Raw genomic sequence first — 27,349 nt, 5'->3', positions numbered from 1 at the left:
AGCACACCCAGAGCCATAAAGCACAGCCCTGCCAGCAAACTTCTGATCGGTTCCTTGCCACGAGGCATCTGACCTTAGTGACCAGGACAGGAGCAGCAAGGTCATGCAAGCACATGTTAGCCTGTAATGGCTACAAAAATAGGGGACTGGTCACTACACAAAACCATTCCAAGAACAACAACAGAATGGACTTGTTTGCCTACATTCAAGCAACGCACACCCAGCATGCAAACAGAGGGCAGAACTGAGACCCCAGTCTAAAGTCTGGATAGGAAGATAGGCAACAAATTTATCAGTGCACAGGATGGCTTCAAGTTTCAGCCAACTCTTCTAATGCCACTGAGGAAAAGAAAGCTTCTGAGGTATCAGTGAGTTTGGAGGTGTGGTTTTGCAAATACTGACATGGATTCTCTGACTTTGAAACAAGAATATCTGCTATGAATCCAAAGAGTAATCTTCTGTTTGATACAGGCACACACTACTTAAACAAACTATCAGGACAAGTTCAAGTTGACTAGGGAAGTACATCAGCCCAGAGTGCTTGCCTAGTATTCAGTATGCCCTAGGTTAGTAAGATCCCAAGCACCGCACAAACTAGGCATGGAATAACAAAAAAAAATTTTAAAGGCTTATGGTCCCAGCACTTGGAGAGGTAAAGCCAGGGGCATCAGAAGCTCAATGGCATCTTTGGCTACATAGTGGATTGTAGGGCCAACTTGGGTGATACATAAGACTGCCTCAAAATTTTTTCTTTTTCTACTTCAGAAATTTCTATGTGCAATGATTTAAAACAAACAGTGTAAGTTAAACACCCATATATTCCTCAGATTCTAGAATTCGGGTACTACATCCTAAAGAACATTTCAGGAAAATGAAGCCTCCTGAAAGTCTCTCCACCAACAAATACTTAGAACTCCAAGAGTTCACTACCTATACCCAATAAGTGCCTGTGAAAGAAAAGAGGGATATGGAGAAGCAAAAAGCTCCAGAATCAAACTTGTGAGGACCAGAAGGCTCTGCACAAAAATCTTTGCATGCTCTGACATCATGATTCTACTGATGGGATCAACCATACACAAACAGCTTTATCCTGAATTACCTTTCTAAGAAATAGAAAGGGACTCCTCATTAACGGTCTGGTGGGGAAGAACCCACCACCAGCTGCAGAAGCAGAAAATGCCACTTATAGTTCCATAGAAAGCAGAAGTCCATCAGATACTCAAGCCATTAGACTGGCTCTCTAGTGTGGCTCTGCCTAGTTTTACGCAACATTTATCTCACTTAATCTTTCTGTCTGTTCATCCACCTCCACACATTCAATGAGTCATATCTCAAAATATAGCAAGTTGGTTCTCATTACTTGTTATTAGATGCCATGTATCTGTATTAATTTATAATAGAAAAAGGTTAGAATAACTTCTATGCCTCACACTAGGTAATGGGTTGGTAAGCTATGTTATGTTCACTTATATCGTACAGCTATGAAAAATTATATTCATGCAGGCTGTGTATCAATCTGCAGATAGAATATATTCTGTGAAGTGGCATTAAGAAAACACAAAGTAGCATGCACACTGTGGTTACAACTGGATAAATGAAAAAAAGACCAAATGGAATTTATTCATCCAATAAGCAAATTCTATTTTACTTTTTGAGACAGGTTTCACTACACAGTCCTGGCTAGCTTGGAAATATGTAGATCAAACTGGCCTCAAACTTACAGAGATGCACCTGCCTTCCAAGAGCTGGAAGTACACTACTATGCTTAGCCCAACAAACAAAATTTAAATGCTCACTATACTCCAATCAAATGCATAGGGTCCAGGGAACACAACAGCAAATATTAACAAAAGTCTTGGTCTTCCTAAAGCCTACCCTTAATGTGGTAAAGGGCTAGGCTTATAGATAATAAACTCACAGAGGAAAACAGCAAGTACAATTGGGGTGGAGATGAGTAAGAGGATGCAGGTGGTGGTCATCTTATCTCTAGTGTCCTTATTGTTTGGCTGGAACCTCCAGCTCACTCCTGATAGATGTGGAAATCCTCATCTCTCTCCCCAAACCCCAGCCTCTCAGGCAATCTGCAACAAAGAAAAGGCACCAAAAAGTCCAGTTCCGCATACTTGGAAGTTGCAGCAGGCAGTTCCTCCCCTAAAGTTGCCAGTAGCACAAGACCCCACCTAAAGCAGTTAGCTTTTGACCATACTTGGGCACAAACCTCATTTGTGGTGGGCATGTCATCACCACTCCCCTTGCATATAGGGTATATAGACTCCCTGCTTTAGTTCGGTTGCATGACTTCTCCAGCCCCCGATCTCTGGGGCTGGAGGGCTTACCCCAGAGTTCTTTTGCTCAAATAAACCTGTTCTTTTGCTTTTTCAGTTCTTGATCTGGCTTACTGCATCGTTGGTGGAGAAATCTATATCGAGTTGCAGAAAACCTATTACTTATAATTAAAGAAACCACAGATATTGCTGAAGTTTGATACTGTGAATGGTCTTACTTTTAACAAATCTAAAAGACATTCTTTATATTTTCCTTATTTTTTTTTAAAGAGACGCTTGTCTAGGGAACATGGAAACTTTTTATTAGCATTAAGATAAGGAATACTTCTATAGAAGTATTCTGTCATTTTGACTATTAAAGAGTAGCAATTAAGGATTTTTATACAGAACCATCCTGGTAAGCATCTTAATTTATCGAAACCATCCAAACTAAGTATTATGGCTCCTATGTAAGTGGCTCTGGGCCACTCTGATTATTCTAAGACTCTGCTTACTTATAAAACTGAGCTTAATGTCTCCTTGCTTCATTGAGAGTATTAAATCAAGTAGTTAAGTACAAAGTGTGTATTTTAAAATGTACAGCATTTTCTTGAAGGAAATCAAGTGCAGTGCTAATCTAGGACCAAAGAAGATGTCCTTATCCAGCAGCAGCAGACACTCCATTTCTGATATTTTTGGCAACACAATGGTTTCATTTTCTAATTCACTATTTCCTGTGACAAGTAAAAGGATACAGTTTCCCAAATCTTGTTAAAGGATTGAACACTAAACATAGACCTCAAATGAAGTGAAAATTCAAGACAGCCAGTACTCTCTATGAAAGAGCCGCATTTCTTTGTGCCAAGACACAGCATAGGCATTATTTTGGCATACCTCTAAATAAGCTATAACTCTTGTGGAAGAACACCACAATTCCTCATTTTCTGATTTCTGAGAAACAACTTCTCTATTCAACTAGTTTTTTTTTTAACATTAGTTTTATCCACAGTATATATGCATTTCATTTTCATATTGTGCTTAAGTCACAGCTTCTTTAAGGATATACAACCAACTGACCTCTCTTATCCTGTCAGCTATGGTAATTAGGCCTGAGCACCAGCATGAAACACGAATTAAAAATAGACTATTTTCCTTTTATTTCTCCTGAGTATAATTAGAATATCATTTGTACACAAATGGCTATATTAATATTATTTTTAGATAATAAAAAGACTGTAAAATATGCCAATACATAAAGAGGGCACTCAATTTGAAGGAAATAGATCACAATTCATACTCAATGAATTATATATTAAATCTGAGGTAGCTTCTGGTCTATCTACTCTTTTTTTTTTTTTTTTGGTTTTTTGGTTTTTCAAGACAGGGTTTCTCTGTATTGTTTTGGAGGCTGTCCTGGAACTCACTCTGTAGACCAGGCTAGCCTGGAACTCACAGAGATCCCCCTGCCTTTGCCTCCTGAGTACTGGGATTAAAGGTGTGTGCCACCAATGCCCGGTTTACTTAAAAAAACAAACAAACTGTTAAGAATAAAAGCTTGTCCAGGCAGTGGTGACTCACGCCTTTAATCCCAGCACTTGGGAGGCAGAGGCAGGTAAATCTCTGTGAGTTCGAGACCAGCCTGGTCTACAGAGTGAGTTTCAGGACAGGCTCCAAAGTTAGAGAAACGCTGTCTCAAAAAATAAAAACAAAAACAAAAAATAGGAATAAAAGCTTGGAAGACTCAATTTGACTTTTATAGCTCTTGATTTAGTAATTTTATTTTTATTCTATAGAAATACTCCCACATGTAAGCCAAATGAAGCATACAAAGATGTTCTTTATAGCACTGGTTACATCTGAAAAAAATTTAAAAACAACTTAAATACACATCACAATAGAGCGGGCAAATAAAGATCCAACCCATGCAACATTACAGCCTAGCAAGAAGAACCAGTGTGTCTGTAGCCACTAAATCCAACACCAAGTTAACTGACTGATTCTAATGATCCATAGAGCACATGTATATGTTAAGCTTAAAAACTTTGTTTCTGGGGCTGAGGTGTAATTCAGTGGTAGAACATTTATCTGGCATACACATAAGGCCCTGGGTTCCAACTCTATAACCACTAAAAAAAAAAAAAAAAAAAAAAAAATCCCAACAAGGAAACCTGGAGGCTTCTGGATTATACATGCATCCATGTGTACAGGGAAGGCTAGAAGTTAACACACCAGACTAAATATCCAATGCATCAGATACTGAACTAAGGTTAAAATGTAAAGACCTACGAAACTTGCAAGGAGAGAAGATCCTATGGCCTTGGATTAGGTAAAAATTTTGACATGAATCAAAAGTGCAATTCTTAAAAATAAATCAATAAATTAAATGCAATCAAAATAAAAAACCTTTTGCTCTTTAAGAGATATGTCAAGAAAATTAAAAGACAAGACAGTGACTGGCAAGGTGATCAGTAAGTAAAGGCACTTGCTGCCAAGTTGGACAACCTGAGTTTACTCCCCAGGACCTACCTGGTAGAGAGAACTGACTTCTAAGGGTTGTCCTTGTGCTGCAGGAAGTGCACATACATATTTCTCAAGCACAAGCGCACACACACACACACACACGCACACCAAAGATTAGAAGACGGTAACTCCAAATTTCATTTTTGATGGAGAACACATAATCCAGGCTATGTATTATGCTGTAATACTAGGAGGCAAAGGCAGACAGATCTTAAGTTTGAGACTAGTCAGGGCAACATACTGAACCAACCAATTAACAGACACACAATAACAACAACAAAAACAATAACAATAAAATCTCTCAAAACACAGTAAGGGAACAACTTAAAAAATAGGCAAAAGACTTGAACAAACACATCATCAAAGATAATAAATGCCTGGAAAGTAATCAGAAGAAAAGAGATTCAGCATCAGTTGTCAGAAGCAGGTGCACACATTTGCTACTACACATTTGACACAAAGTCTCCGGTTACAAATATTGACCATATCAAGAGTTTACAACAACTCAAAGTCTCCTACACTGCTGACAGGAATATAAAATGACAAACACTTTGGAAAACAATTAACTCAAACTGAATCTTAAATATTCAGGCCTTTATTTATAGATTGTTTGTGAATGACCTTGATAAAATGCTTGTTTTTGTAATGAACAGTGATTAATGCAGACTTATGGCTTGTCAAGATGCTACAACTGACTGTTGAGTGCTCTTTCAAGGCTCAGGGTTACACTGAGGAAGAAGCAGACAGTAGAAGAAAGCTATGAAAGACTGTCTTCTAAGTTTGCTACTGCACTTACAAACTCATAGCAGCTGTAGTTACCTGTGCAGGAGAAGGGAAGGAGGGACTCATGGGTTCCTGGCCCTCCCCCTAGAGAGATACCAGCAGGGGAATGAGTGCTAGGGGTGGAAGTCACTGTTCTCAGTGGTGTAGCCACTGTGAAGTTATCCAAAGGATTTATCACACCCATGACCACATAGTGGCTCTAGAGGAAGAGGGGGGATGTCTTAATTGTTTATTTCTGTGATAAGTATCATGACCAAAAGCAACTTTGGGAAAACGGGGTTTATATATCTTATACTTGAGGTCACAGTCCATCATTGAGGGAAGGCACGGTATGAACTGAAGTGAAGGCAGGAAATGAAGCAGAAACTACAAAGGAACTTCTTACTGGCTTCTCAGCCTGCTTTTTTATAGCACCCAGGACCACCTGCCCAGGGGTGGCATCCAGAGTAAACTGGGCCTTCTCACATCAATCATCAAGAAAATGCCCACAAGCCAGTCTGGTAGGGACATTTTCTCAACTGAGGTCCCCTCTTCCAAAATTACTCTCTCTAGCTTATATCAAGTTGATATAAAAACTATCTACCACAGGGATAAGGAGGGTGGAGTAGTGAATGTAAGCAGAGAGCAGAGACACATTAAAAAAAAAAAAGGAATGAAGTGGGCATAACTAGTGATGCTTCAAACATTAAAATATACAATAAAGTCATTCTCAACAATTATGTACTAAAAAACTTAAACCTTAATAGGATACACAAATGATTTTTTAAAGGTACTTTAAAAATACTTCCAAACTTCAAGAGTTTTACAGGCAAATTCTATGAGAATTAGAGGAAAACCAATTCCAATTTCATATAAACTATTAGAGAATAGAAAATGAAGGACCATTCTCTCAGCTCATTATGAAGCTAGCAATACTAACACCAGAACTTAAGAAAAACTCAAAATTAAACTAATTTATGGACACAGATGCAAACAAAATGTGTAAGCACAAATTTCAAGTTCAGGTTACTGTGGAATATAAGACTTGAACAGCAAAATCAGTCTAGCTTACCACATTGACTGACTGAAAGAAGGATGGATATATGTGATCATCCTACCAGGTTCTGAAAAGTGCCTGATAAAATCAAACAACTCGCTGAGTTCCAACTAGGAATATAAGAAAATGTCCTTAATCTAGTAAGGAATACCTCACAGAACTGACCAAACCCTTCCATTTAGCACTGTTGTAGACATCCTAGCCAGAAGAGTATATAGTAAGACAAAAGCAGAAAGGAAAAAAAATCTAAGTTAGTTGAATGGCTGGGAAGATGGGTCAGTAGAAAGTACTTGCCACATAAGCATGAAGATTCAAGTTCAATTCCCATTCCACATAAAAAGCCAGGTGGTATAGACATATATCTGCCTATTATCCTACAGCTGAGGAGGTAGAGACAGGAAGATCCCTAGACAATCAGTGGCATGACTCTGTGACCAGGGACTTTTTCTTAAAAGCCAGATCCCAGAGCTTAGGAGACAGAGGCAGGCAGATCTCTATGAGTTGGAGGCCAACCTGGTCTACAAAGTGAGTTTCATGCCAAACAAAATTTGCCACAGTGAGACCCTGTCTCAAAAGATAAATAATTTATCTGGGAATGGTGGGTGGCACACACGTTTAATCCTAGCACTTGCGGTGGCAAAGGCAGGCAAATCTCTTAAATTCAAGGTCAACCTGGTCTACAGAATGAGTTCCAGGACAGACAGGGCTACACAGAGAAACCCTGTCTCAAACAAGACAACAAAAACAAACAAACAAATAAATAAATAAATGAATTAGTAAGAGGGCTGGAAAGATGGCTTGGTGGTTAAAAGTACTGGTTGCTCTTCCAGAGAACCAGTTTTCAATTCCCAGCACCCACATAGCATCTTATAACTGTCTGTAACTCCAAGAGTTAACACCCTCACACAAACATATATGCAGGCAAAACACCAATGCACATAAAATAAAAATAAATTAAAAGAAAGAATTAGTAAGAGTGTTCAATTTTTTAAAATCCAGGAGGCAGGGGTAGTAGTGCATACTTTTAATACTAGCGCTTGAGGCAGAAGCTGGCAGATCTCTGTGAGTCTGAAGTCACCCTGATCTACCCAGTGAATTCCAGGGTTGTCAGGGCTAATAATGTGTCCCTGTCTCAAAAATCAACCAGCCAGGAACAGCAAGATTACCAGTAGATAAAGTGCTTGCTGTGCAAACCTAATGACCTAAATTCAATTCTCCAAACCTGTGTGATGGAAAGATAAAATGGACTCAAAACAAGTTGTCCTCTGACTGCCACGTGAGTGTTGTGCACAAGCATGCCTTCTCCACTCCAATAAAGGTTTAAAAAAAAAACTACGAAGAAAATCACTAGAGGAAAAGGTACAAGCTGACATGCCTCGGTATGCTCTACAAGCCATGTGCTACTTATATATGATGTTGGAAGAACTTGAAATGCAAAACTGAAAGACTTTGCCATCTAGAGGCTAGGTTGAACCAAGTCTGATGAGGTTTTCCAACAACTCAGAGTCAGCATGCAACTGGCACTTTGGTCTGGAAAACCTTATGGCTCATTTTGAAGTACTGTAAAATTTGTTGCTAACTTCTCTATCATTCAGGGCCTAAGAGTTCAGTTTCAGCTTCCTAACCATATGACAGAATAGAATCCCAACCACCCAGAAGAGGACATGGTGGCATTTTGAGCATTTTGGATGCCAGGAACAAAACAATAGTGCTTGCTTGACAAGACTAAGGTCAGAGGTTGGAGCAAAGCCACCCCTTAAGGTTAATCTAACTTTAAGATGCCCCAGCAATCAGATTTCTTCACCAAAGTTGTTTAAAGGGGGCTCTCTGTTGAAAACTCCAACAGTGGCAAACAAGGAAGCTCTGAAGAAAACCTGTGCCTGAAAATATTTGACCTTGAACTCAAGAGTGCCACTATTGTATACCTGCAGAAGCAACAAAACTCTCCAGTGCAGGTGACTTAGATTCTAACACATCTGTTGCTGCAGTGCCACCTTCAAAGGGCTCTAGCTGACCCAAGCATGGCAAACATGGAGCCTACAGGTTTTGCTCTTCCCCTTCTCCTCATTGCTAAAAACCCATTAGTTTACATTCTTAAAGATAGCCACCAACATCTATTCCCTTATTTGGCTACTTCCTCTTCTTGAGGCTGACTACCAAGGTCCAGCTATCAAACTATACAAGTCCAGTAATCAAAAGCCTACCCTAATTAACATGCCTAATTAAAATTAACTCACTCAGCCTAACAGGGGGTTTCCCCCTTTCCCTTTATAAACTGTCATTTGCCTATGTGATACATCTGTCTCCTCTCTACACAATCCTGAAAAAGAGAAAAGGTGGATGTTTCACACTTTATCAAAAGGCTCCTGTAATCAAAACAATGTACTGTCATAATGATAAACCAATGAAACTAAACAACAGAACTTAAGCTTTAAGGACTTTAAGCTAAGTGAACTAAGCTAGTCACAAAGGGACAAGCTCCATCAAGTTCACATTAATTGGATGATAGGTTGTCCGCCAGGGCTGAGAACAGGGTATTACAGTTTAATGAATTAACATTTGTAAGATCTGTCATGAAATTTACATTGCCAATATACTTAAAACTATACTATATATTGAAAAGTTGTTAAATTTCACACCATATGGTCTTTACCAACATAGGTAATGGAGTAGGGGAAGCACAAAATAAACTTCTACAGAAATATCTAATGTTTCTTGACAAGGATGTCAAGCCATTCAATGGGAGAAAGGACAATTCTTCACAAAATTGTGTTAAGAACAATACACACAAAGAATGTTTCCAGGTCCATGCCTTGTAGACGAATTATAAAATCACAGGAAGGCCTTCATGACATTGAATTTTACAATATATCCTTGGATATGACACCAAAATCAAGGAACCAAATGAAAAAAAAATAGAATTCATCAACTTCTGGTGAAGGTAGGTAAAGAAAGAAGGAAGAATGGAAAGGGTTGGTTGATGGGCATGAAATTAATGAACAAAGAGCATGGTGCAAGGCTTAGCAGAGCATTATTCAGATGGCTCACAACCACTTGTAGCTCCAGCTCCAAAGCCTCTGGGGGCACATACACTCATAAATTTTTAAAGAACACTACTGAAAGAATAAAAAGGAAAGCCATAGAAAAGAAGCCATATTTGCAAGGCAAATACATGGTAAGTTTAATAATCAAAAAATTAAATGAGCAAAGAGATTGAATATTCATTTGTTCATATCTACATGGCCAATAAGCACATGAAGTACTGCTGGTCGTCACTAATTGTTAGGGAAGTGCAACCACAACGAGACATCACATTATTTATTGGAATGGCATTTATCAAAACAGAAAACAAGGGCCACTAAGGACATGAAGGTAACGCTTGTGTGCTCCTGGTGGACATGAAAAAGGTGTGGTCACATGGAAAACACTAACAGTGGTCTCTAAAATTCGAAGCACAAAATCATCGCATGGTTCAGTAATTTCACAACTAGATATCTATCCAACAGAACTGGAAGCAAGGGCTTAGATATTTCGGAGCAGCATTCCAGTAGTGAAGAGGTAAAAGAAAGCAACTCAAATGTCTATCGGTGAATGAACAAACAAAACATGGCATATAGCTGCAACTGAACCTTATTCAGCCTTAAAAAGTAAAGAAATCATGACATGTACAACAACATAGAGCAATGTTATGGACATTATGCTCACTCAAGTAACCATACACAAAATGGTAAATCCATGATTCTGTTAATATAAAGTACCTAGAGCAATCAAATTCATAGAAACAGACCAGTGGCTACTAGGAACCTAAATGGGGTGGGGTATCAGTATTTAACAGGAACAGGGTTTCTGTCTAGGATAATGACAAAGTTCTGGAAATGAGTAGTATATACTATGTGAACATGTTTAGTGTCACTGAGCTGGACTTCTGGCTCATACGGAACTTAGTATGTCTATTTTACACCAATAAAAATGGTTAAAACGAGAATCTTAAGATCTGGATATTTTATCTCAAAGAAAAAAGTTCTTAAAAAAAGATATTTGTCTATACTTGATAAGACAAGAAGAGGGCAAAGACATTTTTATAAGCGGAAGATAAATAAAGATAGCAAAATTAGGGGTAAGGATAGAGTGAAGCAGGCCTGGTTCAGGAGCCTACTGTTTGCTGCTTCAAGTCTATAGTGATGTTGGTCAAAATTCATGATATGTGCATACTTCTTTGAAAAGAACCTGGGAACTTATGTGTCTAGTTCCTAAGAGGGCAGAGAAATCAAATTATTCATAAAAGTTGTACAATCCAAAACTCAGAAATCTGACATCAGAGGGATGACTGCTTTTTCCCTAGGAAGATGTGTCCTTGCCGTTTCAGAGCTGGGAGAGCTCCATTTTTAAACATTCCCTTACATGGAAACAGTAAGTTTTCTGCTGCTAAGATTTAGACTTTCTCCACAAATCAAAGAGTGACTATGAGGCTAGGAATGGTACCTAGTAGTAAACTTTAGTTATCACATACGTACGGATCCATGAATATATCCGTGGAATAGATACTAATGTTAAATTTCTTCCCCTAAAGAACTCTTGATGGTCTTTTAGAGCAATGTACATACATATCAAATCAGCCACAATAGGAAATTCTTATTAAATGTAAAATAATCCTGAATACTTGAAATACCAATAATTACTATCAAAGTACAAATTAAAGCAACAAATACAAACATTTAAACTGCAATATTTTCATAGTTCTGATATTTCTTTTAAAATATATTTCTACGGACTGGAGAAAAATGGCTCAGCAGTTAAGAGCACTGGCTGTATGTACTTCCAGAGGACCTCGGTTCAATTCCCAGCACCCACACGGCAGCTCACAACTGTCTGTCATTCCTGTTCCAGGGTATCTGACACCCTCACATAGACACACATGCAGGCAAAACACCAATGCACATAAAATACAAATAATCATTTAAATATATGTATATATATATATATATATATTTTTTCTCCCCCCCCCCCCAGGGACTGGAGAAATGGCTCAGTGATTAAAAGCACTGGCTGCTCTTCCATAGGACTGGAGTTCAATTCTTAGCACTCACATGGCAGCTCCCAACCTTTACTCTAGTTCCATGGAATTCAATGCACTCTTCTGACCTCTGCTGGCACTGTACACACATGGTCCACAGACATATATATTCAGGCAAAAAACACAGTTTCATTCACACATGTCTTTTCTTTGAATGTCAATTCTTTGGTAAATTTGTCTTTGCTTCAATAATGTAATTCAGAAATGAAAATCTTCATTTTTTTCCTAAGGTATGTGGTTGTAAAATAAAACAGGGAGGTTTATAAAAAGTACAAAGACCTGGGTCAGAATTTCATTTCTGCTACAATAAGCTTTTGGTTAATAATATGTTTTTGAGGCTTGGTTTCTCATCTATAAAATGTAAACAGTAACAGTACCAACTTCAAAAGGTTATCATCAGAGTTAACCTTGCATAGGTTCTGGTTTACTGAATATTCAACTATGTTATAAGTGATGGTAGAGCAATGGTACTTTTCAAGGTCTGGCCTTGATTACACTTTCTACATCTCATGTTGCTTACAGATACCAAGCTGGTTCATGCCTCAATTCTTCTCTGTAAATTTCTCCTTATGTTAACCTGACTAGATTCTGCCACAAAATTTCTCACTCTACTTACCTAGGCCTATTTGATAAATGTTTGTCAGTGAAGAGCCATCTAGTGCACATAGTGTTATACTTACTGGTACTCCTTATCTGGTCTGGTGAACACCCTCGTATTTCAGTACTACAGACAGTAGCAAGTGGTTAAATAACCTGCTCTACCATTGCACAGTAACAGATATATAAGAAACTATATGTCAGAAACAGCCTTAGAGTTAAAATTAGTGCACAATAAGAATCATATTCTGTTGACTTGGGGCTGAGGTAAAATTTCAAGTCACCTTATTGTACACAGCCACCCTGTCCATGCAGAAAAATCTTACCAACATCTGCTCTTGTCATTTTTATCTTTATTTAGTGTCAGCATAATATTATGTGCTGACTTCCTCGGGACTGTTTTGAAAACCACAGAGCACACTGATTTCTACCCTTTCAAAAGCAAGGGTGCCAGCTATTGTGCTAGCCCCTGTCACTCACCTCAGCCACCTGCTGGGTCCCCACTCTGTGCTGAACCAGCCCCTCCATATTTGTAGCCATGGTGAAGCAAGATCATTAGAGAACCTGTTTGGAAAGATGCAGCAACTTCTATCAGGTGTGGAAAACCAGGCTACTTGAAAATTATCACTCATCAAAATTCATCTTTGATACTGTCTTACAAGGACTACGCCTTCTACAGGAGACAAAGCCAGCAGGGTAAGCATATCTGGATATGCCATAAAATCAGTGTACCAAAATTTGTAGAAACATTTCAATTAGGAATTTTCTCTTGGCAGATATAAATACAGAGGAATGAGGGACTTTAGCTACCAGATCTTCTTGGTTTTGACTACTGGGTTCACTTCTCAGAGAGGTGGGAACTACACATATCTTTTTGGATAGCTTTTGGTCACAGCACACTGAGTAAAATGGTGGCTATCTGAGAAAAATGTGAGGTCAACTTTAGTTAAGAGTACTAGCTTGCTAGATTGTTATCAATGAAACTTTTATTGCTAGTGACACTATGAGAAGCAAAACCATGCCCAGCTTACACACCTCACTTACAGGCTGAAAGAATAATCACCAACAAAGAGAGACAAAGTCTATGCTAATAAGAACAAAGTGCCCATCAATTTATTAATATATATTTGACACAGGTTCTTAACTCTGGCTGGCCTGGAATTTGCTATATAGACCAGGCTAGCCTCGAATTTGAAGAGATCCACACCTGCCTCTGCTCCCCCGCAATGCTGGGATTATAAGGAGTACATCCCCAAACCTGGATGTGTGTGTTTGTGTGCGTGCGCGCACATGCACGTCATCATTTACAAAACTTAAGGAAGAGAATCTGAAGATCAAAAATTCTACTAGCCTCCTGATCAGAGTCACTTAAACAGTCAGTGTTGATCAAAGGAAATCTTCATCTCTTCTGATCTCAAACAAGGAAGTTCCCTGAATATCCCCTAAACACTTTTTAGTAACTTTACTACAGAGAATCCAGATTTTATTTAGGACAATTCATTACTGTCTAAACAGGTCCCAGACTGAACAGAAAAATAAGTTCTAGCAGGATTATGTTCAAGATTTGCATATAAAAACAGTACAGTGTTACTGTACAATATATCTGTTTATAATATACACAGATGCACACTGCGCATTTGCTTGAACTATTATACAATGAATACAGTTTCACAAAGCACCCTTTTATAGCATTCCTACCTATAAACCACAGATCTCCAACCTTTTTAACTGTGATTATTTTCTGTATTTCTCCACTCACTATTAGATAAACACTTCTATTACTATAATTCCCATTCATATTGTCTTACTGCCTAAAGATGAGTGATGAATGAAGTATGAAACTGTGGCTAACAACATAAAAAGGCTGAGAACCCGTAAGCACAGATACTGCAGCAACAGGAACATGACACCAAGTCACAGACATCAGTGATTCACCTCTACATATTAAGGTCAGGTATGAGCTCTGGGGCAGTACTTTAGTCATTCCTTCTTCTTACTCTAAGTGTTTTTGTTTTGTTTTTCAGGGTATGTGGGGCTGACAACTAAATCTAGAGTTCATAACACATGCTAAGCATATGTTCTACCAGTAAGCTACATTAGCAGCCTTTTTTTTTTTTTTTTTTTTTGAGATGGGGTTTCTCTGTACAGTTCTGGTTGTCCTGGAACTTGCTCTGCAGACCAGGCTGGCCTTGAACTCACAGAGATCTGCTTGCCTCTACCTCCTAAGTGCTGGGATTAAAGGTGTGCGCCTGTTTTTTTTTTTAATAAGGTAAAACTTTTGTTTTTAGAAGAAAAAAAAAAACATGAAGCAACAGGGAATACTTTGTTTTGTTTTGGGCCTTGCTATGATTTGGTTCCAACTTGGAGAAACAGCCACATGTGTGAAGTCTGGATTTGCACTATTCAACAAAGAAGAGTAAATGATAGCCTGTAGATTAACATATAGCAAGAATTTGTTGAGGACCAAATTCATAGCCTTAAACATGCAATCACCAAACTGCACCCCTAGCCTGAATCACTTTAAATCTACAGGGTCAATCAACTTTAGAATTATGAGTCTCAAACTAATTTTAATAACCACTACCTATAAATTTTAAGTCAGAAAAGAGTATGCTTGTTAGGCTTTAAAAAGCTAAGCATAGCCAGGTGGTGGTAGCACACACCATTAATCCCAGCATTTGGGAGTCAGAGGCAGGCAGAGCTCTGTGAGTTTGAGGTCAACCTGGTCTACAGAGTGGTTCTAGGACAGCCAGGGCTACACAGAGAAACACTGCTTTGGGAAAACAAACAAACAAATAAATAAATAAATAAATAAATGAGCTAAGCACTCTGGATACTATATGATTGCATAAGCATATACATTTGCAAATGTCTTCTGCCATTTTCTGCTTACTTTCTTTAACATGTCTTGATGAACATAAGTTTGATACTAATGCAGAATGGGTCAATATTTGAGCAGTTTGTGATGTGGGATGTCCTTCTATTTGCTACCAATATGTGTTGCTTTTATTGGTTGATGAATAAAACTGTTCTGACAAACAGCCTGGCAGAACATAGCTAGGCTGGAAGTCCAAACAGTTACGGAGAGAAAGAAAGCAGAGCCAAGGAGATGCCATGTAGCCACCAGGGAAACAAGATATGAGGTAACAAGTAATGAGCCATGTGGCAAAATATAGAATAATAGAAATGGGTTATTTTTTTTTCAAGACGGTTTCTCTGTAGCTTTGGAGCCTATCCCAGAACTTGCTCTGTAGCCCAGGTTAGCCCCAAGTTCACAGAAATAGGCTTGCCTTTGCCTCCCACGTTCTGGGATTAAAGGTGTGTGCCACCACTGCCCAGCTAGAAATGGGTTAATTTAATTGTGATAGCTAATCAGTAATATGCCTGAGCCATTGGTCAAACTATTGTAATTAATATTAAGCCTTAGAGTGGTTATTTGTGAACTAGCAGGCAGGACAAGAAACCTCCAACTACAAGTTTGTATTAATTTTTTCACTTATTAGCATACAATGGGGGAACAAGTTATGTGGTAGTGCACATGTGGAGGTTAGAGGACTGAAATCAGATCACACCGAGCTTGCAAGCACCCACCCCACACCATCCTTCCAACCCTGGTAGCCTGCTTCTTTATGTTTTAAGGACATTCTATCCTACCCTAGGGTTATAAATACCACAGTATGTAATTATATTATAATGCTAAAGAGTGTTAACACTCACATTTTTAAGCTCTTGATCCATCTTCCCATTGGTTTCCTGAGTTTGATGAGTGAGGCACAGACATCAATTTGCCAGCACCATGCACTTAACCACATATTCTTTTCATCACTGACCTGTAATGTCAACTCTTCTGTAACTCAGGTTTCCTTCTGAGTGTGGATATAATGCCAGATTCTCTATTCCATTACTGGCTATCTTTCTGTTTGCTACCATCAGTATTTCACTGTCACACCTTTATAGGTCTTGTCCACTTCCTGGACCATCTCTTGAATTCCTGTAATTCTTGATCTCAGTGTTGGTTTTCTACCTCCCAAGCAGCTTCAGCCATCAACTGCTAAACAAAAATGAAAGAGGAGGAATGTATGCCTCCTGAAAAGACAAGCAGAGATAGTAAGAATAAGAACAAGCAGAGAAAATGCAGACAACAGTGATTCCAACAGGAAGACTTACATCCAACTAGAGCAGACGGGGTGGGGGTGGGGTTGGGGGGGTGGGGGGGGATGAAGATTCAAAGCTGGTTCTGCATTTAACCATGTTAGAAAATATGCTGTCAACAGTGGAACCACTATTTACACCTAGTGCACAAATGGACTTTGAGAGTCCATTCCCCATGGAGGGCTACTCTCTTAAGCCTAGACACATGATTCCCTCATATAAGACCTCACCCTCCCTGGGGGGGGGATCAGTGGAGGGGGGGAGGGGGAGGGAGAGGGCATTGGGATTGACATATAAAAGTTTCTAAATAAAAAAACATTAAAAATCATAACTCAAATCCTATTTTTTGTTTGTTTTGTTTTTCGAGACAGGGTTTCTCTATATTGTTTTGGAGGCTGTCCTGGAACTCTGTCTGTAGACCAGGCTGGCCTCGAACTCACAGAGATCCGCCTGCCTCTGCCTCCCGAGTGCTGGGATTAAAGGCATGTGACACCAATGCCAGGCTCAAATCCTATTCTTATGTATAAAAGAAAGCATTTTGTAGAACATTACAACACAAAGAGTAAGCAAAACATAATCTCAAGTGATATCAAGAAACAGGGCCTTGGGGCACCTTTAACTCAGTGTTCATGAAATAAAGATAATGTGAACAAGATTCTCTCACCACTATACAACCACAGGATAACCCACAGACAGAGTCATAAGACAGAGGGAGGTCAGAGTCCTTGGAGCAAAGTATGGAGCATCAGTTTTCAACTAGAGGGCATCTCCCTTCCAAAAAATGACAAGCTCCAAAGAACAGTGGTAGTTTGAAAACTTGTAGTCACTAGCTTCATAATTGAAATCTAGAAACAACAAAACACCAAAGTAACATTATTACTACAGAAACAGGCTTTAAGGACCTGGGAGAGCTGTCTGTGTGGCTCAGTGATAGAGCGCCTGCTTAGCATGTGCAGGGCCCTGCCTGGGTTTGATCCCAATCACCAAAAAGAGAAACAGCTTTTAAGGAAGGCCTTCTTGGCTTGTGGAGGTAAGCTTAGCAACACCCATAGTAACCAACAGCTGCAGCTGTATTAATAAGCACTGTGGACAGAACACAGCTATCACTGGCTATACAAGCATAAAGATAACTGATTTAGCTCGCTACTCTTCAGAATGTACCCAGATAGAAGAAAGCCTAACTAATTAATTAGCATAAGAGCTATAAAAGCACAGTACTACAAGTAAAAACTTGATAAGTTCCAACTAGCCCTACCAACCCTTATTAAGTAACTGCTATGATCAGACAATGAGCTAAAGGATAATAAGAGAGTCCTTGTCCTTCATGAACTTAATACAATTTAAGGGCTATGGTGAGTGTACAAAGGAAGAAGTAACTCCCTCTGCTGGGAAAGCTAATGAGGATCTTAAAGAGGAGTCAATGAGATGCCTCAGTGAGTAAAGCACTTGCCTTCAGCCTGACAACCTGAGTTAGATTCCCCAGGACCCACAAGGTAAAAGGAGAGAATCAACTCCCTCAAGTTGTCCTCCACGTGTATGCTCCCCTGCTCTGCACAAACACAAAATTAATTAAAAGTCTTAAAATCTTTTTATGATAGCAGGGTGGAGGTCACAGAAAAGGGAGGATTACAGACAGGGGCCTGTGAAGAATCTACAACAGCAGAAAAAATGAAGAATCCTTAAATGAAATTTGAATTAATGAGTTTATCCAGGACAGCACATGATTGACAGCAGAGCACAGTTAAGTAAAAACTGGTGCCGACCACAGGGTAACAAGAGCACAAATGAATTCTTCAGGCTCAAAAAGACTGACAGCTGGCCGGGCATTGGTGGTGCATGCATTTAATCCCAGCACTTGGGAGGCAGAGGCAGAGGTAGGCGGATCTCTGTGAGTTCGAGGCCAGCCTGGTCTACAGCGTGAGTTCCAGGACAGCCTCCAAAACAATACAGAAAAACCCTGTCTCAAAAAACCCAAAAAAAAAAAAAAGACTGACAACTGATGAGACACTGTATTAAGCAAGCTCACCAACCCTAACACATTGAGTAAACCAGGCTCTTGATGGGAACACCTGTCTCTCTCAGCAGCCAGGAAGTGTAGCTATATCACTCAGCAACAGAGAAACTGTCTTCAGTAGGAACCTATCTTTCCTTTCATGATCAACTAATTCAAATCACTCATGTCCTGAGCAAGTCTCCATGGTTTTGAAGCTGAGACACTAAGCTGATCTCTCTAATGCTGACCACATCAGACTGTCAAGACTAGGTAAAATGTTTATATTGGGCCTGAAATTGTCAATGTGTTGCAGCTAATATTTGTTGAAGGTGCTACTTTTCCCCTCTCTAAATAAATAAATAAAATCTAAAGGCAGAAACTAAAGCTGTGAAACATTCCTTAAGATCTACCTGAGATTGAATTATATGTACATTATACAAACACCAAGAGGCAACCTCTAATTCACACCATTAAACTGCAAGTTGAGCAAAATTAAAGGGAAGAATTAAGGTATAATCTCAAATTTATAAATCAGGGCCAAGCATAGTGTGCATGCCTTTGATCCCAGTACCCAGGAGGCAGAGGCAGGTGGATCTCTTGAGTTTGAACCTAACTTGGTCTATATAGTGACTTCAAGATCAGCAAGTGTTGGGTAGTTAAGACCAAAAAAAAAAAAAAAAAAAAAAAAAAAAGAGGGAGGCCGGCCCAGATAGCACATATCTTTAATCCCAGCATTCAGGAGGTAGAAGCAGGCCAATGCCTGTGAATTAGCCAATCTGGTCCACATAGTGCATTCCAAGCCAGCCAAAGACACATGATGAGACCCTGTCTCACCAAAAGCTACTACTAGATAGAATTTCTTAATATAGCTTATGATCTGTTAGAAACCTACTTATATTCATAGGAAAATAAAAATCTGGGAAACACAGAACCACAGACTAGATGTCAGATTAGAATTTGAAATTAAGAAATGAAAAATCAAAGTTAAATATAATACAAATGTTCTTCAATAGAAATCTTCAATAGAAAACATGCTCCTTAGATGCTTCTGAGGCCAAGTTTAGATCCACACCCAGTCATCAAAATCCTGCTGCTTTTTAAGACTCAAGATCACTTAAGTCTCTGGGTCATGTGATTTCCTGCCCACCACGGCCATACAAAGGAAACTACTTTCTTCCAGTAAGTAAAGAAGAAATGATATTCATGTGAGGGATAGGGAGAGAACAAAAGGAATGGAGAGCAGGGGAAAAAGCAGGAGCTTTCACAGTCCTGTTGTTGCTAGGCTACTGAGGCACTGCCACAGGTTTCTGTGTGAAGACTGCTCCTAAAATTTACACACTATGGGTAGCTTCCTCATCCTACCAAAAACCCAAGTGTAATAATGGCGATGCTAATTCTGTTTCTGTGTGGTCAGGGGTAGACAACTGGAATAGCAAGACAGACTTCAGCAGCACCTATACTGTACTGTGTCAAACTAGGCACCTGAATATGACACATAAGCTCCAACAAGGAAGCCAGGAGAACAAACTCAGAAAGTAAACTTGTTTTGGGGTTTTTTTGTTGTTGTTGTTGTTTTTGTTTGTTTGTTTTTACGAGACAGGGTTTCTCTGTATTGTTTTGGAGGCTGTCGGTCCAGCCTGTCCTCGAACTCAGAGAGATCCGCCTGCCTCTGCCTCCCGAGTACTGGGATTAAAGGTGTGCGCCACCACTGCCCGGCTGGTAAACTTGTTTAAAAAGATCCAGCTGCAAATGAAGTTCTAGGATTCCAACTCATAACTCTGACTTTAAAACTCACACTGTTACCTCTTCATCACAGTACTATTCAAAATAACTTCCCGAGAAAAACAAAAAGTCAAGGAAGAAAACCAGAAAGTTACCTATCTCTTTCATTCACAGGCTAGAACATCTAATAACTAATATAAACAACAATTCCTAAATGTGACACATTTTAGTACTGCCATCAGGAATTTATGATCCAACTCTACCATGACAATATCTTAGGAGTTAAAACATATTTTTAATATTTTAGCTATACAGTATACTATACTGAACAGAACTGTGAAGATAGAAGTAAAACAGTGAGAATTTTTTACACTTTTAAATAAAAATTTTATTTGACTACAACATACAAATACAAAAGTGTTCAAACTGTAAGCACTGTGATGACAGTCTACTAACAGAACACATATTCACACCAGAAAACAAAAGTACCAACAGCCTGAAGTCTCTGATGCACCTCCCCTGTTGTCATTAATGTTTCCTTTCTTCTGATATCTATTATCAGGGAAAATTTCTGCTTGTTTTAGAACTATATATAATAAACTTTATGTCTGACTTCTCTTGCTCATCATCATTTTGTGAAAACCACGAGCAGTCCATTTTCATTACTGTCTAGATTCTAACATATAACTATGACACAATCCACTCATTTACGGCTGATGAATTTTCAGCTTGTTTCTAATTTGGCGCTCTTATGACCATTGCTTCTGTGAGTAGTTTTACTCATGCCTTAAAACTGAGATCTTGCCCTGGTTTGTCTTTAACTCAGTTATCCGATATCCTGTCACTGTGGGGATAGACAGTGTAAGCCACCATGCCCACTAGGTCTTTTTTTTTTTTTGTGGTGCTAGAGATTGAGCTCAGGTCTTCATACAAAGGACAAGTTCTACCACTGACACTCACTCCCAATCCCTTTTATTTATTTTCATTTACTTTTTAGTTTTTGCTTTTCTGAGATCCTCACTATGCAGCCCAGGTTAGCCTCAAACTTGCCATCCTCCTGCCTCACACCTCAGATAGGCCCTTCATTCTGTGTGACCCAGATTTCAGTGTCTCTTACTTTGTTGCCAACTACAGCATTACTGATTCTATGTATGATCACTACCTTTACTTCATTTATGCTCTTGTCACACACTAAAAGATGCAGAACTGAGATCACAGGTGTGCACTACCACACCTGATTCAATTAACCCATATGGAACTATCTTGTACTTCTTAAAAAATTTGTGTTAATTAAGTCAATACACACATTCTAATCATCTGCCTTTTCAGCTGAGGACTGATTTACCATTTGTGACAATCTGCTTTTCACTTTGATAAAACAAGACAACGATCACAAGGTATTCACCTAATCAATCCAGTAAAAACCTTGTGTTGCTAGAATGGGGGTACAGGAGAGGGGGCAATGGGCAATATGAATGACATTTCTGAAATATTCTATTAATACATAATCAGATGCACTATAGAATAAAAGGCTCTGGAGAAAATTCATAGTGAACCTTTCCAGAAAGTGGGCAACTTCTCAAGAAGTGTCCAATCAGCCAGTACCAGAATGTAAAGGGCTTGGTAGAAACCTTTTTTACTTCCTGCATAGCTGTTATTACTAGACAGATCAGTAAAGGTAAACAAGGATGTTCCCAGGAGAGGCATCACCTTTGAGTCCATTCCCACCAGCCTTCCTTCTCCTAATAGCTCCCCTGTTCTCCAGGCTCTAGCACCTTCTTCCACATTGACCATGATACAAACTGGAGAAAATTATACTCTTGCAATGAAATTCTTTTTGATTCACATTCTAACATTTCCCAAAACCTTTAGGGTTATCATCAGTAAATACAAAATAGATGATGTAGCCTACTATTTAGGGGTTTTAAGACTTTTATAACAATGGAGGTACTTTTTATTGCCTATGAAAGTTATGCTTTGCCCTGAAACTGACCTTCATTGATTGACAAATGCTTCCTGGAGTTCAGAAGTGCCTCATAAAGTCCTGGTAAAAGTCTATATTAACTTACTCCTTTACTGTCCTTAACATTTCACTTCCCATCTCAGATGACAGAGTGTGAACCTGGCAAAAATATCCCTAAACAAAAGCCCCATGCCAATATCCTGAGTTAGGCCTGGGACCCCCCCCCATACACACTCCTTCACTGTGAGCTATGTTAGTTGAAAGTGTTCCCTGGCAGTCATGCCTTTAGAACCCTCCTGCTACCAGGGTTCAAAGAAAGTGGCAAAGGTTATGGGGAAGGAACAACAGGATAGCCAAGAACGACAGAGAATCTCAGCATCTGATCAAGTTAAACCTTTAAAGACCAAAGAACCCTCTCCCATATTGTATAACATGAATATGAATGAATTTTAGATGATCACACAGAAGAAAAAGGTCAGTTGGTAAGTGGGCTATAGTGACACACACCCATAACAGCACTGAAGAGGCAGAGGCAAGTAGATCTGACTTTCAGGCCAGCCAGGGCTACATGAGACTCTGTCTCAAAAAAAAAAGGAAAAAAGAAAAAGAAATCAGCAATAAAGCAAGGGCACTAAAATGGAGGGAATTTATAACAGATGTGAGGCTGGTTTCTATGAACTTCAAAACCACTTCCTACTCTGTTTTTCAAGACAGGGAGACAGGCGGTAGTAGCGCACGCCTTTAATCCCAGCACTTGGGAGGCAGAGGCAGGCGGATCTCTGTGAGTTCGAGGCCAGTCTGATCTACAAGAGCTACCTCCAGGAAGCCACAGAGAAACCCTGTCACAAAAAAACGATAGATAGATAGATAGATAGATAGATAGATAGATAGATAGATAGATAGATAGATAGATTCATTATATGGTCCAGACTGGCTTCAGTTCCCTCGTTCATTTCTTACCCCTAAGTTGCTAAGGTCTCTTTACAGATGGTTCCTGTTGATATGTTGTTAAGACAATACTGGTGTTCACTCTGATACTTAAAAACCTTTGGAACAAATGGCAAAGACAAACACCTAAAGGTAACCCTCGGTATGTGGAGTCACTCAAACAAGACACAGGTCAGCTCCTCACCACAGGCTCACCTCTTCTTGTCTGCACTCACTGAGACAAGTCCTCACCCCACTCTCTTCCCATCTTAGTGTTGGCTCCTTTTTCCCCAGTTTACAAATGTATAAACCTCAAAAAGGCTACTTACTCCACAGCCCAAAGTCCTGTCACAGCAGGTCACTTGGTTCCTTGAAGACAACATTAAAATTTTCCCCACCTAGGCATGGTAGCAAGACCTAACAGCTCAGAGGCTAACACAGGAGGATCACTCAGGATCTTATGTAGCCCAAGCTGGCCTCAAACTCTCTAAGTAGACAAGGACGACACTGAACTTCTGATCCTGCCTCCACCTCCCCAGTGCTGGGATTACAGATATGCACCACTACACTAGATTTGTGCAGTGTTAGGGATGGAATTCGAGGCTTCCTACATGCTAGCCAGCCCTTCCTATTACATTATATACAAATTTTAGTTATCAAATTTTCCAGTGGAAGCCTGACATTATAGTTTGTAAAATTTGCTTTTCACTTTGGTAAACAAAAGGAAAGTTTCAACAATTTCATGGCATCAATTTTATCTCTGGAAAAAATTAATATGTTAAAAGAATGTCTACTTAAGTTCAATTTAAATTTCCTGCAAAGTATGAGGGACATTTTATTGCTGGTTGTGCTAACCTAACTACCAAGTGTTCCTAAAAATGCACCAATTAAATATGCAGCACTTAGTTATCAGCAGGATCATCAATTAACAACTTACTCAACAAAAAGTGTCAGGTATTCTGCTAAATACTAGATGCATGATGATTTGCAAAATAATTCTGCTTGCCTAAGCTGATACTGTACTTTTGAGGCTAAACATTAATCAAGCAAACACATAAGGGAGTAATCACAAAGTGATATATAAGGTATAAATGAAAAGAACAAAATATAAAGAATCTGTCCTAGAATGGTATTAGGAACCAAGGAGGATGTTCCTGAGAAAGGCATGCCCTGACACGACTCTGTGTGACTAGGGGTGGGGAAGGAATATGAGGGGCAGACATCTGGTATCAGAGAGAAAGGCCTGGAAAAGGTAAGCCACACTGTCAAAGAAGATGGTGGGTCAGTGTGTCAAGACCACAGAGAACTAGGAGGCCCAGGGATAAGAAAAGAATCAGAACTTTTTTCCAAAGGTTTCTGGAAAGGGGCTTCTACTACTATTGTAACTTGCAAGTTATAAAGCAAGCCATAATTTTGTTATTAGTACTCCATCCAAAGTTTTCTAAATAACTTTTGTATTGGGTACTAAACAACTACTGAAAACAGTTATCAAATCCCAGAGCTTCAATCCAGTGCTTCTGCTCCTACACCATGCTGTCTAAGCCAATGTCCTGAACACAAAACTACTGTTTCATGTTTTTTATTCAACACTTATTATATACCAGGCACTATACACTATTTACATACACTCATTTAACCTTCATTTCTGGAGAAAGGGTTCTATTATTGCTCACATGAGAACACTAAAGCTCAAAAACAGCTAAGTAACTTGCCCCAAATCACACTGCTGAGTAAACTGAACTATTAATCACAATGATTTACTTCTGTTTTGTGTGCATCCTGAGAGAGAAAATAATTCACACATATGGACTAATGGGCACATATGTTTTAGTCATCTTCATATTCGGGCCTAGGACAAGAGTATCAGTGGAGCTCGGCAAAAATCTGACAGCTTCAAAGGGACATAAAAGTTGACAAAGGCTTTAAATCTGGAAGCAAAGTGATTTTCTGAACCTCTCCCTCCAAGCCAGGCATACGTGTCCAAAGCCTTTTTCTATCTTCAAGCCTGCTATCTGGAACCCTGCTCTTTTCATGAACTCGATTCAAACATCACATTCTCAGAGAAGCCTGCCTTCCTCGTCCTCCAATCTAAACTAATGCCCTCACGACTCCTTCAGCACATCGTCCTTCTTCCGTGGAACTGCCCGCCCTTTGAGCATTTGTAACACTCCCCCCCACACACACACACCCCTCCCTTGCCAGCATCCAACACTCTGGGACTCGGAGAGAATGGCTCCTTGGCCAGCTGGATGTAACCCTAACGCCTAAAACTAAGTATATCTGTGTTTAATGAACGATGGGAAGAGAATCACCTCAAGTTTCCCACTCCAGTCGTTTCCGTATCGTCTTCTTCCACATCACCATTGTGGGATGGTAGCTCAATGCTAAAGCCGTCCCCAGCACCACAATACAAAGAAAACATAGCCAACACCACCATTTGCACATTACTTTGGGCCTGGAAGAGTAGCCTGGACTCCATTTTCTGAGAATAATCCCTCAAACAATGCTGAGGAGAGAGGCGCTGTTTGGCAAAAACGCCTGGTGTCCCAATTTCACTGACTGAGACTGAGACCGCGAGACAGACTCCGTCCAGAGCCGTGAGGAAACCGCGAACCCCGAAGGGCAGCCGTGTGCCGACGAGCTCTTCCCTTCAGGCCGCGCCATGGGTTCAAAAGGCATCCTCCGCTTCCCGGCCCGAGCCCCGCCGAGTTCCTCAGAGAGGTTGGCCCGCCCGGCCTCACGCCCCTCACTACGGCCCCCGGGGACCTCCCTCTCCCGCCTGGGCCAACCAGCACAGCCCCGGGGCGGCGCCGTAGGCCGCGGCCCTCCTGTCGGGGGGCGATTGGCCAGCCCGGCCGTCACTCAGGAGGTCGCGCCCTGCCCACGCCTCCCTCCCTTCCACTCCACCCTCCCAGTCAGGAAAAACGGCGGTTGGGCCAGGGCGGCAGCCAACGGCAGGCGGGGAGCTCTGGGATGAGGAGCGGGGAGCACAGGAAGAAGCGGGCAGGCCAGGCGCGCGGAGGGGAACCCGGCCGGCCAGCACCGCGGGGACAAGATGGCGGCGCTGGCGGAGGGCCAGGCGTGAGGCGGGGCCGCGGACATTCCCCTCCGCCCCCGCGGCGCGCGGCCGGCCCGGTCAGGACAGCGGCTCGCAGGGCTCGGCCGCGGGCGGGGAGGGGAGTGGAAGAGAAGAGAGGGGAGGGGAGGGCGCGGCCCGGCCCACTATGCAAAGCGCCCGTCGCCGCCGCCGCCGCCACCGCCCCGTGGCAAAGGTAAAAGGCCGCGTTCAGCCTCCGCGGCCTCCATGGCGGCGCAGGCCCGCCCTCCGCCGCGGCCCGGCCCGGCCCGGCCCTGCCCGACGGGCTTGCTCTTACCTCAGGGTTGGGCGCCACAACAGCCGCGGAGCAGGTCCCGTGTCTGCGGCAGGCGCCCCCGGCACGGAGGGCAAGGCTCGGGCCGGGCCGGGCGCCGGAGGGCAGGAGCCTGGGGGCTCGAGCGGCCGGGACGCCGCGGCGGGTCGGTGTGGAGTGGGGCGGCGGGCCGGGCCCTGGCGCCGCCGGGGTCGCGGAGGGACCGCGCTTTGTTATTGTTTTTGTCAGTGAAAGGTCAGAGTTCGTGACCCCGGTGCCGCTGCCGCCGCCGCCCGCGCGCTGGGAGGAGGAGGGCGAATGTTCCTCTTCCTCTTCCCGGCGCCAGCCTCACCGCGGCGGCGGGGGGCGGGCGAGCACGCGATTGGCTGAGCGCGCGCGTGCACCGGAACGCCGCGGCAGCCGGCGGAGCTGAGGCCCGCAGGCCTGGGCCGGGCAGGTGCGGCGGCTCCCGCAGGCTCCGCTTGCTGCCTGAAGAAACGGCCCGTGGCCGGTGCCGAGCCGGGAGGTCACTAGTGGGCAGCTTCCTGGGAGCGCACTGAGCTCCTGGTACCTTCCTCGGGGTGGACGGCAGATTGTGTGTTTTAAAGCTGCGGGAATGCGCCGGCTTCTGGCCGGACCAGGCAAGGGTTAGGGTGCCCCAGCCTTGAAGGGTCCCATGCCCCTGTCCTTCGCGATTTGTGTAAAGCAGCTTCGGCACGCGCTCATTGCATTCTGGAAAGCCTCTGGCCCCTTGATCTCACAATTTCTGGGTTTTGTTTCTTTTTGATTGGGCTTGGGAAGTTGCCGGCGTTCCTCGGTGCCTGCCTGCAATGTTGAACCATTCCCCCTTGATTGCTGTTCTGTGTAGATTGCAGATACTCTACCAATTACCACAGGATTTCTATTTGGTGACGCTTATTTTAAACACACTGCCCCGCTCTCACGCTCGCCTGTAAAAGTGGGGGAGT

General features: G+C 41.4%; 1 protein-coding gene across 10 annotated transcripts in view; it reads right to left on the bottom strand.

Annotated features, from left to right (window-relative positions):
* Nr2c2 (nuclear receptor subfamily 2 group C member 2) overlaps positions 1 to 26,534 on the bottom strand; it is a 71,981-nt gene extending 45,447 nt beyond the window's left edge. For 2 of the 10 annotated variants that reach the window (XM_040738082.1, XM_040738086.1), the window contains exon 1: positions 26,406 to 26,519. Coding sequence is in view for 4 of the 10 variants with exons in the window: in XM_040738077.1 (XP_040594011.1) it covers positions 12,755 to 12,814 (60 nt within the window). In the remaining 6 variants the exon portion in view is untranslated. Of the gene's footprint in view, positions 1 to 12,754; positions 12,839 to 15,991; positions 16,326 to 25,343; positions 25,860 to 26,405 lie in introns of those variants that run through there. The other 8 variants (XM_040738077.1, XM_040738081.1, XM_040738078.1 and 5 more) reach the window with 8 other exon arrangements.
* Positions 26,535 to 27,349: the final 815 nt, after the last annotated feature.

This window comes from Mesocricetus auratus, unplaced genomic scaffold (genome assembly GCF_017639785.1).
Source record: "Mesocricetus auratus isolate SY011 unplaced genomic scaffold, BCM_Maur_2.0 Super-Scaffold_100676, whole genome shotgun sequence".
NCBI lineage: Eukaryota > Metazoa > Chordata > Mammalia > Rodentia > Cricetidae > Mesocricetus > Mesocricetus auratus.
This window is presented reverse-complemented; position numbering and strand designations above follow the sequence as displayed.